Genomic DNA, 14528 nt, shown 5'->3' with positions numbered 1-14528 from the left:
AAAAAGCTGTCCAACCTAACTGGGTATTTACACACTGATATACAAAACTTGCAGTATTTAACGACAAAAAGTGAATTCATACATTTTTAAATTGTTCCACTCAGCATGTTTTCAGTGTTTCTATTACTATAACAAAACCAAATTTAAAAAAGTGTAAATCCTGCTAAAGTCTCGTTGAAAGAAATAATTAATTCTATATGATGTTTATGTAACTCTGAGCAGGGAACGCAGAACATCAAAGAATTCGCATTTAATCGTAATTACTGAAATTTATGCTAATATACTGCTAAGAATGTTAAGAATGTAGGGAACTCCGGCGCTTCATTATGCAGGCAGCCTAGTTTATGGTCTGCAGAGCCAAACCACAACGCGGGTGCTCCACTTCTCCTTCAGCATGTCTGCAAATAGTAGTGCTGCATGGAGATGGACAAGTTGCCAAAGGTGCAACTCGATGTTTCCGTCTCACGCCGTCTGTCCTGCTGTCCCACAGTCGAGCAGCTGTGATTCGGGGCCAGGTGTTCTCGGTGGACGGTAGCCCGTTGGTTGGGGTCAACGTCAGTTTCCTGCAGCATGCTGAATATGGCTTCACTGTCAGTCGACAAGACGGCAGGTAAATCACAGAACCTCCTGGGTCTCCGTTCCCCCCTCCCGTCTCAGCCATAAGTATTGTAGAATCATTATAAACTATGAACCGTCTGATCATTTCTTTTTTAACTTTTGTCACTTTAATTATGTGATGTTATAGCTTATTGTTTTGAACTTTCCCTTGTTAATAGTTCTCCCCGGTCTTTTCCAAATTTGGTTCAGCTCTTCTCGTTGTGCAAAGGCAATGTCCCTCTTGACATTACAACTGCAACCTGCTCCTTACAAGTCTGGTGCCTAATGCACTTTCCCAAATAGATGCAAATTTGAAGCACTTTCAAAAGCAACAAAAAAATGTAATTTACAATAACACTTTACTGTTGAAATTGGGCCTAATTATGTTACTGATTTTGACTTTTCAACCATTTTGAAAGCATGCGCTATGAAAGGATGGACTATTTTCTGTAATTTGTGCACTGCAAAAGGGTGAATTATTTCCTATAATTAGAGTTTTCATCTAATAGACATTACGACTAATGGCACTAGCTCAGTAGCCATGCATTATTTGGTTTATATGTCTGTTTTTCAGGGAGCCAAATGTCAGTATATAGATGCTGGAATTACTTTTAATAAATCTTTTCTTTATTGAAAAACTCTTGACGTCATGCCTCCTTCAGTGTTTGTGTGGACAATCTAGCACGGTTTGCTCATCCTCTCCAGCTTCGACCTGGTCGCTGCCGGAGGGATCTCAGTCACCCTGGTGTTCCAGCGCGCCCCCTTCCTCACCAAGAGATACACCGTGTGGTTGCCATGGAACCAGTTTATGGTGCTGGATAAGGTCACCCTGGATAGGGTGGAGTCTTCAGCCCCTGTGTGTGACATCAAGAGCTTTGTCATTCCGTACCCCATAGTGTTACCAGCACCACTTACTAGGTTTGCTAGTACTTGTGGGGAGAGAGGACCCGCTATTCCAGAACTGCAGGTACAAAAGAGTGCGTGTAACCCTGCATTCAAGCTCATGAACAAATTCACAGTGACCAGTTCTGCTTGGGCTTCTTCCTTTTTCTTTTAGTAGATATCATTCCTTCAGTGATGTCATACATGAGAGTGTGCATTATGAAAGTCCAACAACCTGATTTGAGTTGTTTCATTTCTTAGTTTTGAAGCAGGAGATAATAAAATTGAAATTAAATTAACATGCTTTTACGATTTCCTTTAATTAAAATGAACAGTTTATTTAAAAACAATTAGAAATACACAATGAAAATTATTTGAAATCACACACACACACACTTTTAGAACCGCTTGTCCCTTACGGGGTCGCAGGGAACCGGAGCCAACCCGGCAACACAGGGCGCAAGGGGAGGGGACACACCCAGGACGGGACACCAGTCCGTCGCAAGGCACCCCAAGCGGGACTCGAACCCCAGACCCACCGGAGAGGAGGACTGTGGTCCAACCCACTGCACCACCGCACCCCCATCCTATTTGAAATCACACACACACACACATTTTCAGAACCGCTTGTCCCATACGGGGTCACGGGGAACCGGAGCCTAACCCGGCAACACAGGGCGTAAGGCCGGAGGGGGAGGGGACACACCCAGGACGGGACGCCAGTCCGTCGCAAGGCACCCCAAGCGGGACTCGAACCCCAGACCCACCAGAGAGCAGGACTGTGGTCCAACCCACTGCACCACCGCACCCCCCTATTTGAAATCATTTAATTATTATTGTTTTTTGCTTTTAATGTCATTGTTAACGGGGATGCGGTGGCGCAGTGGGTTGGACCGCAGTCCTGCTCTTTGGTGGGTCTGGGGTTTGAGTCCCGCTTGGGGTGCCTTGCGACGGACTGGCGTCCCGTCCTGGGTGTGTCCCCTTCCCCCTCCGGCCTTACGCCCTGTGTTGCCGGGTAGGCTCCGGTTTCCCGTGACCCCGTGAGGGACAAGCGGTTCTGAAAATGTGTGTGTGTGTGTGTCATTGTTAACCATTATTTATCTACTCTTGCCTTTCTCTGAGGCAACCTACTATCAGTCATCATGAGTGACACCTCCATTAGTTATGATGTTCGCATGTTGACTGATATTTTCATGCAATGACTCAAACAAGCCTTCAGAAAAACTGTGATTTAATGAAGTCAATACGAGTCAAGTTTACCTAACTGTAGTGATTTTATACCTTAGTTAACAATCTATGGTCTTTGCTATAACATGTGGTGCATGCAAGTATTTTGCAGTTTTTCTTTGTTTCGATGATGCGCTTGTCAAATACAGAGGGTGCAGCGGGTCCGCTCTGTTGCACTTCAGTCCCAAATACAATACTACAGAAATGGAAAAGCATCCTAAATAAGTCGTGCAAACCACTCAGGGAATGACTCATAAGGTCTCCAATAAAGAATCATTTGCAAAACAGTATTGCAAAGATGAAGAGGCCTTTGTACCGATACCAGTCCGTAGTGGATTCTGGTAGAGGGAGCAGTCAGGGGATTGCTAATAAAACCACATTCTTCACTAGAAGAGAATTTCAGGTTTAAAGCACTCAAACAGTTCACATGGCGTAAAGTTTGTCTCCGATGTTTTTTCCAAGTTGTTGTTTTGGACTGTATTCAGTAACACCTGATGTTTCATATAGTGCATGTTCATAAATGAATGAGTCCACTGACTAAATATTTCAATACCGACTTAATGATATGACCTTTGACAGTATGAAAATGAAGAAAAGAAAGAAATGCAGGCAGCACTGTAGGGCTTTATGAATTTTTGCAACAGGTGAAGGATGTGCGGTAAATCGTGGCCAACTCACTGATGTGGTTTCCAGGCTGTCCAGGAGGAGATTGCCATCCCCGGGAGCTTCATGAAGCTCAGCTACCTCAGCACACGTGCTCCTGGCTACAAGTCGCTGCTGCGGGTCATCCTGACCCACTCAGTCATCCCCGTGGGCCTCACCAAGGTGCACCTGTCAGCTTCAGTGGAGGGTCGTCTCTTCCAGAAGTGGTTCCCAGCCGCCCCCAACCTGGTGTATGTCTTGGCCTGGAACAAGACTGACATCTACGGTCAGAAGGTCCCTGGATTGGCTGAAACGATAGGTCTGTTAATCTTAGCATCTCTTCTGTTGCATCTCACCTGTTACAAGTCAGTTGTTGCTGTTGATTGTTATTCAGATGAAGGTTCTTTCACTCAGGTTCAAATTCACCCTCCTGGTTTAGTACCCTTGGGTAAGATACTTGCCCTGAGCTACTTCGTTAAAAATTTACTCAGACATGTAAATGGGTCAATAATTTTAAAGAGCTTACCACGGTAAGTCATTTTGGAGAAAGCGTGAGCTAAATGAATAAATTCAGTGTAATCTACTCACTCAATTTTATCCAACGACTCAGTGGTAAAGCTAACGCTGCATAGCTTGACAGCTCATTTGTGTGTTTTAACTCAACTGAACTCAAGAGCTTGTCTATCCTGTTTTATTAATTAAACACATGTCTTTCTTTAGCTTTTCTTGTGCTTGAGTTATTGTGGATGGCTTCGTGTATAGATTTGACTGGCATGCATAATGCATTTCTTTAGCTAACTTGAATTAATCCATTGTTTGACAGGGAACGTTGCTGTATTTCATTGGAAAACAAAACGCACTGCAGCAATTTTCTTTCGTGTCCTCAAAGTTTGCTTTTCTGATTTCTTTATGAGCCTTTGAACTGCACAGCAATGGCAGAGAGTGACTTGACGGCTGACAACATTGTGTGCAAACAGTTAGGATCCTGAATGAGCAATTTGATCTGTCCTGGGGCATTCACGACCTTCGCTATGTACATAATACAGCTCAATAAATCACAGCCAATATAAAAGGGAAACCACACAGGTACTATGAATCATATAGTGGTAAGTCATAATGCATTCTGTAAATAGAAAAGGCACTGTGACTCATAATACTGGCTGTACTGTTCTGTGGCGGGTTATGTGACTCAATGAAGACTAAATGGGGCAAAAATAAAGAAAGAATAAGAGAAAACTGAGAATATTAACACATTTCACTGGAAGAATTTAGAACAGTGCTGGAACTAGCTTGTTCAGTTCTCAGAGACATAGATTATAGCTTCACCTACACATTATTTACTTAGCTGTCATTTTTATTAAAAAAAACCTACAGTTTTACCAGTTTATACAGCTGGATATTCTTCTCCATCATGGCTTGGCTTGGCGAACAAAGATTTAGGAAGGTGGCTGCCCACCTCTGCTGCAGGCTTGCTGGTGGCTGATGAAGCCAATGTGAGATGGCCAGGTCCGACCACAGCGGCTGCAAGGAAATTTTGGTCATAGATGTGGGAATGTCCTTCGAGCTTGCACAGTGGAGCCTTTAGGCAGAGTGTAGTGTGTGCAGTACTGGCCCCACACTTTATGCCTGTGCTTCATCTACCATGGCTGAGCAAGCTGGGACGGTGACAGCAAGGTCCTCGGGTCGTAGGTGTTATGTCGGAGTGTCCTTCTGCTAGATGGATGGATGGATATATTTCTAGGGTGGATGGATATTGTTCTACACACATTGAAATAAAACTGCATGGTTGCGCCTCTCTGGAGACATTAAAAAGCTGAAAAGTTCTTGGCTTTGGCTCCAGTGTGGTGGAATAAGCATCCTCTCCCCACAGAGCTGCTGAATCCCTTTCAGTATTCAAGAAGATTTTCAAAAGACATCTCTTTCAGACCCACTTCTCTCCTGATTTCCTAGTAAATTAACATTAAATTGTCTTTCACCATCACGGTTAGTGTTTTCTGTCAACTCAAAATGTTACAATATGTGTACTATGCACGGGCAAAAGTTGTGGTATTTGACAAACTGGCCATACTTTGAAAAACCAAAGTCAGCATCTCTTACATTTTGCCAGTTGTGAAATGAAACTTTGTTTCTTTTGAGCTTTTTTTACCCTGAATTGTACATGGCTTTGGAGTATAGCATCTGCTAAACAAATAAATGCAAATGTACTGTAAATTAAATGTCTATTCAAGAGAATCATGGTAGACACCATTCAATCAGCAATTTCCAGGCCACAAGTCTACTACCTGCTGTCTTTTGTTTTTTAATGTGTGTGTGTGTGTGTGTGTGTGTGTGTTTGTTTCTGTGTGATTCATGCACCTGGTCCCTTCCGTGCCTCATATGTTGGACAAAGAGCATTGCCTAAGGTTTCCACATCACGCTCTGTAGCATCTTAATTGCAGGATGCTTATTTATAAGGTGTTCCGGTGTAGCGTCACAAATGCTCCAAATGTTCTTTGGGCGTACGGCTTACGTGATATGTAGGTGGTAGTCTTCTGCTGAAATTGAGATACTGTAGCTGTAGGGGTGATGCAACATTTAATCACTGTGTATAATTCTGTGTATTACATAAATATCACCTTGCATCTGCTCATCATCAGAGATGGGATAGAAAATTTAAAAAAAAAAAAAAAAAATGCTATATTCTGTTTTCCAAATCGATTTTCAAAAATTAATTGCGTTACTCTCAGTCGGTCTTCTAGTACTCTATTCCCGGAGTGTTGAAAATGTTAGATGTTGTCTTAGTAATTTAATGGAAATTATGTTTGCCTTTCAGTGTCCATTGGTTACGAGTACGAGTCTTGTCCCGACTTCATCATCTGGGAGAAGCGAACAGCACTAGTGCAAGGTTTTGAGATGATTCCCTCCAACCTGGGTGGCTGGTCTCTGGACAAACATCATACCCTCAACTTGCAAAGTGGTAAGGCATCAAAGCCGTTCCTTTTCTCATAACTCCAATGTGGAATATCTCCTTTCCAGTGAATCTATTAAAATAAATGTTCAAAATCAGTTTGAAAAATGTCTACACTTGTTATGATATACAGATAAGTGCAATTGTATTAACTGGGAAGAGGATTCCCCTTTTTTTTTTTTTTTTTTTACAGTGTCAAGGTTTCAAATATTATTTATTTATTCATTTTTTTAAAAAATGTAGTTGTGGAAATAAATGCAATATTTAAGTTCAGTTTTAAGCCCCTAGGTTCTCAGTTTTGGCCCCAGTGTGGTGTAATCAGTTCCCTTTGTCCCTCACAGCTGCTGAATCCATTTCGAAATCCAGGAACACTCATCTGTTTTGGACACACTTCTCTGCTGGTCCCCGAACAGCTCCATAATTTTGCATCACACAATCTGTCATGATCACTTTTATATTTCCTATCTGTCTTTCAATTCTAGAGGAAGTCTACTTAAGTAACATGTACCAGCAAAATGATGGCATCAGAAAAAAAATGATGCGCTTGTCTAATTGTGCGTTTGTATAAAAAGTGCTTCATCCATTGTGGAACCCTCTTTTCTATGCATGGAAATGTAAATGTAAATTGCCATATTCCTACACATGCCACACTTGTCAGGAGCTACAAATAAGTGTATTCGTATTCATTGAGAACTGAATTGTTGGATCTTAATGGTATTAAACATCCCAAGAATTTTTTCCACAGGTATTCTGCACAAGGGAAATGGGGAGAATGTGTTCCTCTCTCAGCAACCTCCAGTCATCACCACGGTGATGGGGAACGGGAACATGCGAACCATCCCCTGTCCCAGTTGCAATGGGCCAGCTCTGGGCAGCAAGCTGTTTGCCCCTGTGGCAATTGCCTGCGGTTCTGACGGCAGCATTTATGTTGGCGATTTTAACTTCATCCGACGCATTCTCCCAAATGGCTATGCCATTAGCATTTTAGAAATGAGGTACGATATGTACTTTTGGAACACATTATATTCAGGGGAGATACAAGAAAGTTAATCCTTGAGTGGGACTTGACTGTTTGTGTGTATCATATATTTCTTATCTCAGTTCACTTGATCTCCGGTTTCACTGTAATTAAATATTAGCTTTAATGTTTGTTTCATCCTGAATATAAATAATATTATGTGAAACAAACACACATTCACACTCAGAAACACTTGCATATACACAGATGGAAAAATGATCTCAATGTTAAAAGTGGAATATAAATAATTTTCCTGACGCAATTACAACTAGTTATGTTCTGTTTTATTTATGGAACTGAATTGCTGCATGTTTCTCTAGACAGAGCACATTGCTAGGCAACAGAAATGTTGATTTCAGTGAGATTAAAAAAACTGCCTTTTCCTAGTTAAATGAAACTAATGCTGTCTTTCTATTCCACCTGAATGGGATGCGAACAGAAACCGAGACATAAGGCACAGGTATGTGGTCTTTGTTGGTTTGTTTGCACTCTGTGTTTTCTTCATTTATCAAGTTTCCCTTTATTTATTTATTTATTTATTTATTTTTTTATAAATGTGTTTCCATGGGAAACCATGAATAGAGCTTTTAGACCTGTCAACTGTGCATAGAGGAGGACATTTTTCTCATTTGTGTACAAGACTGAAGAACTGAGGGTTAGGTGTAACTAGTCCTTCATTTGTAATTAGGAAAAAGTGGAATGTTTTTGAAATCCAGCTCTTGTCTTTTATAGATTTTTATAATTCATGAAAGGTTCTATATTTTATGGTAGTAAATTGAACATTGTCTTTGAAGATAATGGAAAATTGTACTAATTTGTAGTTTAAGTATTTGCATAAGCTTGATTTGCAGAATTGAAAGTGTTTAGTCAGATTGTTATATGCTAAATATTTTCCTTGCAAGTACAAATTTAAAACTTTTAATGACATCGATATGAGTTGTTTTTTCAGGCATGGTGTCCAAACCCTTTTATTACATATTGTGTTGCCCACGGTGCGATAATTTTAAGTTGGCTCATGTTGCTACAGTGCAGCGAAAGCATGAGCCTGAGACACTGCGCTATTATAATACATTGTTATTTGCTTTTTGGAGGTGATTTTATCAAGATTTAATGACAGAGTGTGGGCTGTTAAAGAGCTTTATATTTTAAAAGAAAAATCTTTTGTGGAAATAGAAGAGACCAGGACAATTCGCCAGTGTCTCGAAAGGGTTTTCAACTAGAACCTATCATTTAAAATTTTCTTCAAAGATGGTATATTAGATGCCTGTCAAAAGAGTGGACAAAATTGTAACAACCATCATATGCGACGCGCAATAAACCGTAGACGTCAAACAGATCTGGCTATGTCCGCTCAGCTCGCGGATCGGAAAGGTGACGTTATGATATAAAGGAAGCAGCCGACCGTCGCCCATGGAGTCGGCTGAGGTCTCAGCTCGTGTCAGGTTCACCCCCGCGGAACAGCACTCTTGTCGGACACAGTTAGGAGCAAGCGACGCTGAAGCGGAGGCCACTTCTGGCACGGCTCTCAGTGATCTCTCCCTCCAGACTGATGGATCCTGTAAAAGCAGTGGGAAGATTAAAGCCAAGGTGATAGTCTCCCTTTACTTACCACATCAGTCTCCAGTGGGGGAGGGGCTCGTTGCCTCCCGCAGAAGTGATGGCAATCAGCAAAAGCAAGACAGCCGTGGATCGAGGGTCAGTGAACTAGTGTGATCCATGGTATTACCTCATGACCTGTTCATACAGTTCATACCTAATGGTCTTCTTAGACATTCAGTTGCTGTGTGGGATTTGATTATTATCTGTTGAGTTTGACATACAGACAGTCCCGGAGTTCCGATGGTTTGACTTATGATTTTTTGACTTTGCAATGGTACGATAGTGATATGCATTCAGTAGAAACCCTGCTTCGAATTGTTTCACACATTGTCTGAACCGCTAGTCCCATACGGGGTCGTGGGGAGCCAGAGCCTAACCTGGCAACACAGGGCATAAGGCTGGAGGGGGAAGGGACACACCCAGGATGGGACGCCAGTCCACCGTAAGGCATCCCAAGCGGGACTCGAACCCCAGACCCACCAGAGAGCAGGACCCGGTTCAACTCACTGCGCTACCGCACCCCCCCCCCCCACTTCAAATTTTGAATTTTTATTTTTGTCCCAGACAAGTGATATGTGGTACAATACTCTCTCATGATGCTGGGCAGCTGGGTAGTGGCAGTGATCTGCATCTCCCAGTCTGCTATGTAGTCGCTAGTGTATACAACCGATACTCTGCAGTGTTCTGTGTTGCTAGTGTTTTTCTAAATACCTCCCCTCCGTATCTACGTTTTGTTCTGTGCATCCATAATTTCTACTAAATGCCCATCTGTGTCTCCTGCTACTGGTGAGAAGAAGAGGAAGGCGATTACTCTTGAGGAGAAACTCAAGATAATTGCCCAACATGAAGGCGGCAAGCCCGTAAATGGCCATCGCACATGAACTTGGACTTTTGCAATCGACGATCTCGACCATGTTAAAGAATAAGAAACGATGATGTTCGGAAGGTTATGTGTATTAAATGCGTTTTCGACCTTACGATATTTTCAAGTTATGATCTGATATGATTTATCAGAACGTAGCCCTCATAAATAAGTAAAGCAGCCACTGATATTTATTATTTTTCTCCTTTTCACTGCAGTGGGAGTTTTTGTTTTCCTCTCTTCAGCTGCCACTTGGCTTATCCCAGTTAATAGTTATAACTGCTGCTACTTTGCATTGTATCTTTGTATTGTATTCTTCATTGTATCCTGAAATTTCTTCAGTGTTTGATGCTTGATTAGAAGAGCCCTGTAGAAAAATTATTTAATTTCAAATAATTTCAGTAAATGTGATTGCGTTTATCTGATTGCCAGAAGAGTGGCACAGTAAACAGCACTGCTGCCTCATTGCACCTGGGTGATGTGAGAGAACGTGAGTTTAGACCCCAGTCAGTTTGTGTGAAGTTTGCAAACCTACGTGGGTTTCCTCTAGTTGTGCTGGTGTCCTGACACAGTCCAAAGAGATGCAGTTTTGGTGGATATGTGACTCTGAATTGTCCTTAGAAGGTGAATGGGTAAGTGACTTTGTGTGTGTGGCTATTTTGCAATGGACTGGTGTATCGTCCAGGGTGTATCCCTCTCAGACTTATGCCCAAAGCTTCTCCGATAAGCTCTGAATCAGCTAAATCCTGCTCAGGATAAGCAGTTTTTGAAAATGGATGGATGATTGCCAAGGCTTCATGATTTCATCCCCACCAAGCATCTAGACATATAAAATTTATTGAATTACTGTATTTTTTAATCCCATTTTGTGCATCTACAGTGTGCTCAGTCATGTCTGGCCAGCCATAGGATAAACAAGTGAGACTTTATTAAAGAGCAAACAGTGTCAAATGTCAAATTCAGCAGTTCACCTTTACACAAGTGGTGTCACTACAGGTGAATGAGATCTGTAGACCACAGATTCCATAAAAAAGTGTAGAATTTGTGATAATGACCAGGAATGAAATTATTAAAAGGTGTACTGTAACATTAGGTAATAAGCTTTGTTTTGTAGTTGCTAAACAAAGGGCTCTTCAGTTTTGGGCAAGAATAGTAAAAACAGAAAGCCCTCTGAAACATAGCCCAAGGGTTAATCCAGTTCAGGATTAATCCAGAGTGCTTCCCATTTCGCTCCACAAATTAACGAAGACATATCGCTCCCTGGACATGCTTCTGAAATAGCAGCTTTATTAAGCTGCTGCAGTGTCACCACCGTTTCATTAGCACGGGACAGGCTGTTTATAAAAACACAAACTGTCTTCCACTGGGATAACAGTGTCTTATGCTGTGGAAGCTAGATATTTACACATAGAATCCTGTGCTAATTACAAAAACAGCAAGGAAAAATAATGTGAAATACACAAACACCATCCAGTGAAATTGCTTCTTGTGCAAATTTATTGAGTTTGCTTCTGTGCTGGGGTTCTCACTATTAAAAAAGGGAAGAAAACAAAAAAGCACCTGCAATAAGATGATATATGACAGAAGAGGAAATTAGTTTTTCTCCCTCTAAGTCTCAAATTAGCTAATGCCCTGTAAACTTGCTAGTTTTGCCCAAGGATCCTTCCTAATGGACATTTCGAAGTCTTAGGAAGGAGGCTGCAATGCGATCCGAACAGCAGCCCCCACATAACATCAATCAGCTTTGCTTCTTTTTTTAAGATTATTGCAATACAGCTGCCAGAAAATGTCCTCATGGGTGGAATCAGAGCATTTCTATAATGTAATGACTTGGGAGGCATGCTGCTTCCCATTTCTATGCGGATATTTTTGTTTTCCACCACAGCAGCACTGAATGCTATCAGTGTTGCCCAGTTATGGACTGATAATACAGAAGTCACTTTGTATGTAGCAGCCAATAAAGATCAAAGAGTGTGAAAACTTCTTTAATAAAAAAGTGTTAGAGGAGAAATTGAATGTAGCTTAATATAGCTATTGCTTAGCAGATCCCCGGCGACCTATGTATCTTGCACCTTCCATCTTGAAATTGTTATTGTGGTACTGTAATTTAGGTTAAATGTCATTCTTTACCACTCATGGGATCTGAACTGAAGGGTTGTTCATTGACCCACCTCTTGTTCAATGATATTCATGTAGCTACTTTTTCTTAATTCATGCTTTTCTATTCAACAGCATCCTACTACTAAGTACTGCTTACTTTTTGCTAATGTGTTGCCCTGGCAACCCTGTGTAAAAGTAAGATCTGACAGACAGCCAGGTCTGCAAAGTATTGTAAAAAACCCTGAACCAGCAATCACTGCTCTACTGCTTGCTTTCCTAAGCGCTAACTAACTACTGCCCAGAATACTTGTATGGATCCATAATATTATAATCAACACATTAAAATGTAGCAGGCTCCAACGGACATAATTCCCTATTACAGCACCAGCCCCGCCCACAAGTATTACCTGGCCATGGACCCGATGAGGGAGGTCCTTTACCTTTCGGACACGAGCAGCAGGAAGGTGTACAGGCTGAGAACCCTCACTGAACCCAAGGAGCTGGCCAAGAATGTGGAGGTGGTGGCAGGGACCGGGGAGCAGTGCACACCCTTCGATCAAAGCCACTGTGGTGATGGGGGGAAGGCATCGGAGGCATCGCTCAGCAATCCCAGAGGTGAGGATTCCATCTCTCATAACCCTTGCAACAAACTCCTTTACAGGTGATGGTTTGCACTGAAGGTTGAAGGGCTGAAGGCTGGAGGGCTGTTCTGATTTCACTTATGTTTAAGAGTTAACCTAATAATCTCATAGACCAATTTTATTAATAACCATCTCTGAAATGGTTCAAATGGTTGATATGATTTTTTTGGAGATTTAAAACTACCCAAGCAAGTCCATAGACCACTGTTATTAGCAGCGCCCTCAGAAAGAGTGGGATGATATGTTTTCACTGAGGTTTTACAATCACCTCAGTAATTTTTTTTTTTTTTCTCATGCTTCTTTGTTGCTGTTCATCAATGGAGGGGAGAAATGAGCTTTTTAAGCTTTTTTAATATTTCAAATTTTATATTTTATGGGTGATTGATGAATTGTTACAATTTAACCTAAATTCAATGCTGGATTACAATAGGAATTGAACATCCCAACCTACTTTGGACATTTTTTCATTGAAGTAACTTATTTTTCTTAAGCCATTCAGTCTTTTGGGCAGGGTGTTATTCACTTTTTTCAGCTGCTTTATATTTTATTGACAGGACAACATAAAATATACATAATATTGTTTGAAGATGTTATCATATCACTGACATTAATCCTACTGCAAAACAAATCCTAGCACAGCCTTCCTTTTTTGTGTGGTGCACCTCACATATGACCAGGACTCATTTTGATATGATTTTCTGGACATGAATAAAATTGCTCACTACGTAATATTATGCAACAGTTCTATTATTTTAACTGTTGCTAAATATTGTACACCTTAACCATCTTGGCCCTGTTCTTAATTAGTGCAATATTATTTTGGGAAGCAGTGCACAGCGAAGCCGTGATTATTTATGCATACTGTAAAGATGTGTTGAGGAAAAAAAAAGCCTTGTTCTATTAGTATTGCATTTCCTGGCAATGATTTTTCCATTTTTCACTTGTCTGCAGGATGTCTTTGCTGTTGACTTTGTGGGCTTAGGCTTTGTCCAACGATGATAATGCCTGAATTCCCTGCCCTTGAATTACATCAGCTTCAAGTTCAAGTGGAGCTCCATTCTTTTTTTTTCCGGGATTGAAATTCTCGCCTGCTGCTGTTCAGGGGCTAATGCATGTAGGGGCCAAATAGGGCCAAGAACAATGGGGCCAGATAATTGAAGCTGGATTCAGCCGGGCTGGGCTTCTCGTTTCAGTGCCAGGAATTATTAGCGTTTGTCTCTTCGCCCCCCTTATCTCCTCCGAATGTGGCCGAGAGCAGCTTAGTTAGCATCACGCAGGTTCCCTTGTCCGCTAGATGCCCAGGATCCCGAGGGCCCAGAGGTTGCTGGGTAATGCCTTTATCAGGCTGTGGCGCAGAGGTGTCTCTCTTCCCTCTTCAAACAGAGCCCATGTTTGCCCTGAAGCCCCTGTCATTGTCAGTGTGTGGCGAGGCAGGGGTGATTCTTAGGTCTTCAGCAACTGGAGGTACAGGAGCAAATTCAGTGTGGACAACTTGGGGTCTTGAACCAGCAATCATAACCACTCAAGGTTTTTCCCAGCAACAACATTCGCTGCCCTGTGCGTCATTATTTATTCATTCAACTGATCTTTTCTCCAAGGCCTTTTGCATTGTTAGGTTCAGCTACTTTCAACAATTTATCTGTTTGTACAGCTGGAGAATTTTTACTGTATTTATTGGGAATAAGCGCTTTGATCAAGGGCAGTACAGCAGAAGTGGGAATTGAAACTTGAGTCTTCTAACTGCTTGACCACTGCATTGCCTGTTGCCCATACACTTTTTAAGACAAATAAAAAAGCACACAGGTCCCTATGAAATCATTCAGATTTTGAAGATTTGCTTAGGACCCATTAGGTGTGGGTCAAAGACACTGTGACCATGTTTCATATACACATGTCAGTGATACGAGTGTAATTACAGCAGCAGCTGCTGTCCATAGTCGCGGCCGTGTGACTTTATTGATATTGATGTTATATCCTGACACACTCTTCCAAGCCCACTGTATTGTAGCGGCA

At 41.6% G+C, this 14528-nt stretch overlaps 1 protein-coding gene across 1 annotated transcript in view; it reads left to right on the top strand.

The window, feature by feature from the left end:
• The window catches only part of tenm1 (teneurin transmembrane protein 1), a 143943-nt gene that overhangs the window by 99245 nt on the left and 30170 nt on the right, over window positions 1-14528 (top strand). Inside the window, exons 14-20 of the mRNA XM_029258038.1 lie at window positions 491-610; window positions 1303-1564; window positions 3400-3667; window positions 6161-6304; window positions 7041-7290; window positions 7753-7773; window positions 12257-12489. Of these exons, the coding sequence (XP_029113871.1) occupies window positions 491-610; window positions 1303-1564; window positions 3400-3667; window positions 6161-6304; window positions 7041-7290; window positions 7753-7773; window positions 12257-12489 (1298 nt within the window). The remainder of the gene's footprint in view (window positions 1-490; window positions 611-1302; window positions 1565-3399; window positions 3668-6160; window positions 6305-7040; window positions 7291-7752; window positions 7774-12256; window positions 12490-14528) is intronic.

Source organism: Scleropages formosus, chromosome 14, assembly GCF_900964775.1.
Source record: "Scleropages formosus chromosome 14, fSclFor1.1, whole genome shotgun sequence".
NCBI lineage: Eukaryota > Metazoa > Chordata > Actinopteri > Osteoglossiformes > Osteoglossidae > Scleropages > Scleropages formosus.
Note: the sequence above shows the minus strand (reverse complement) of the source record. Positions and strands in the feature narration are given on the sequence as shown.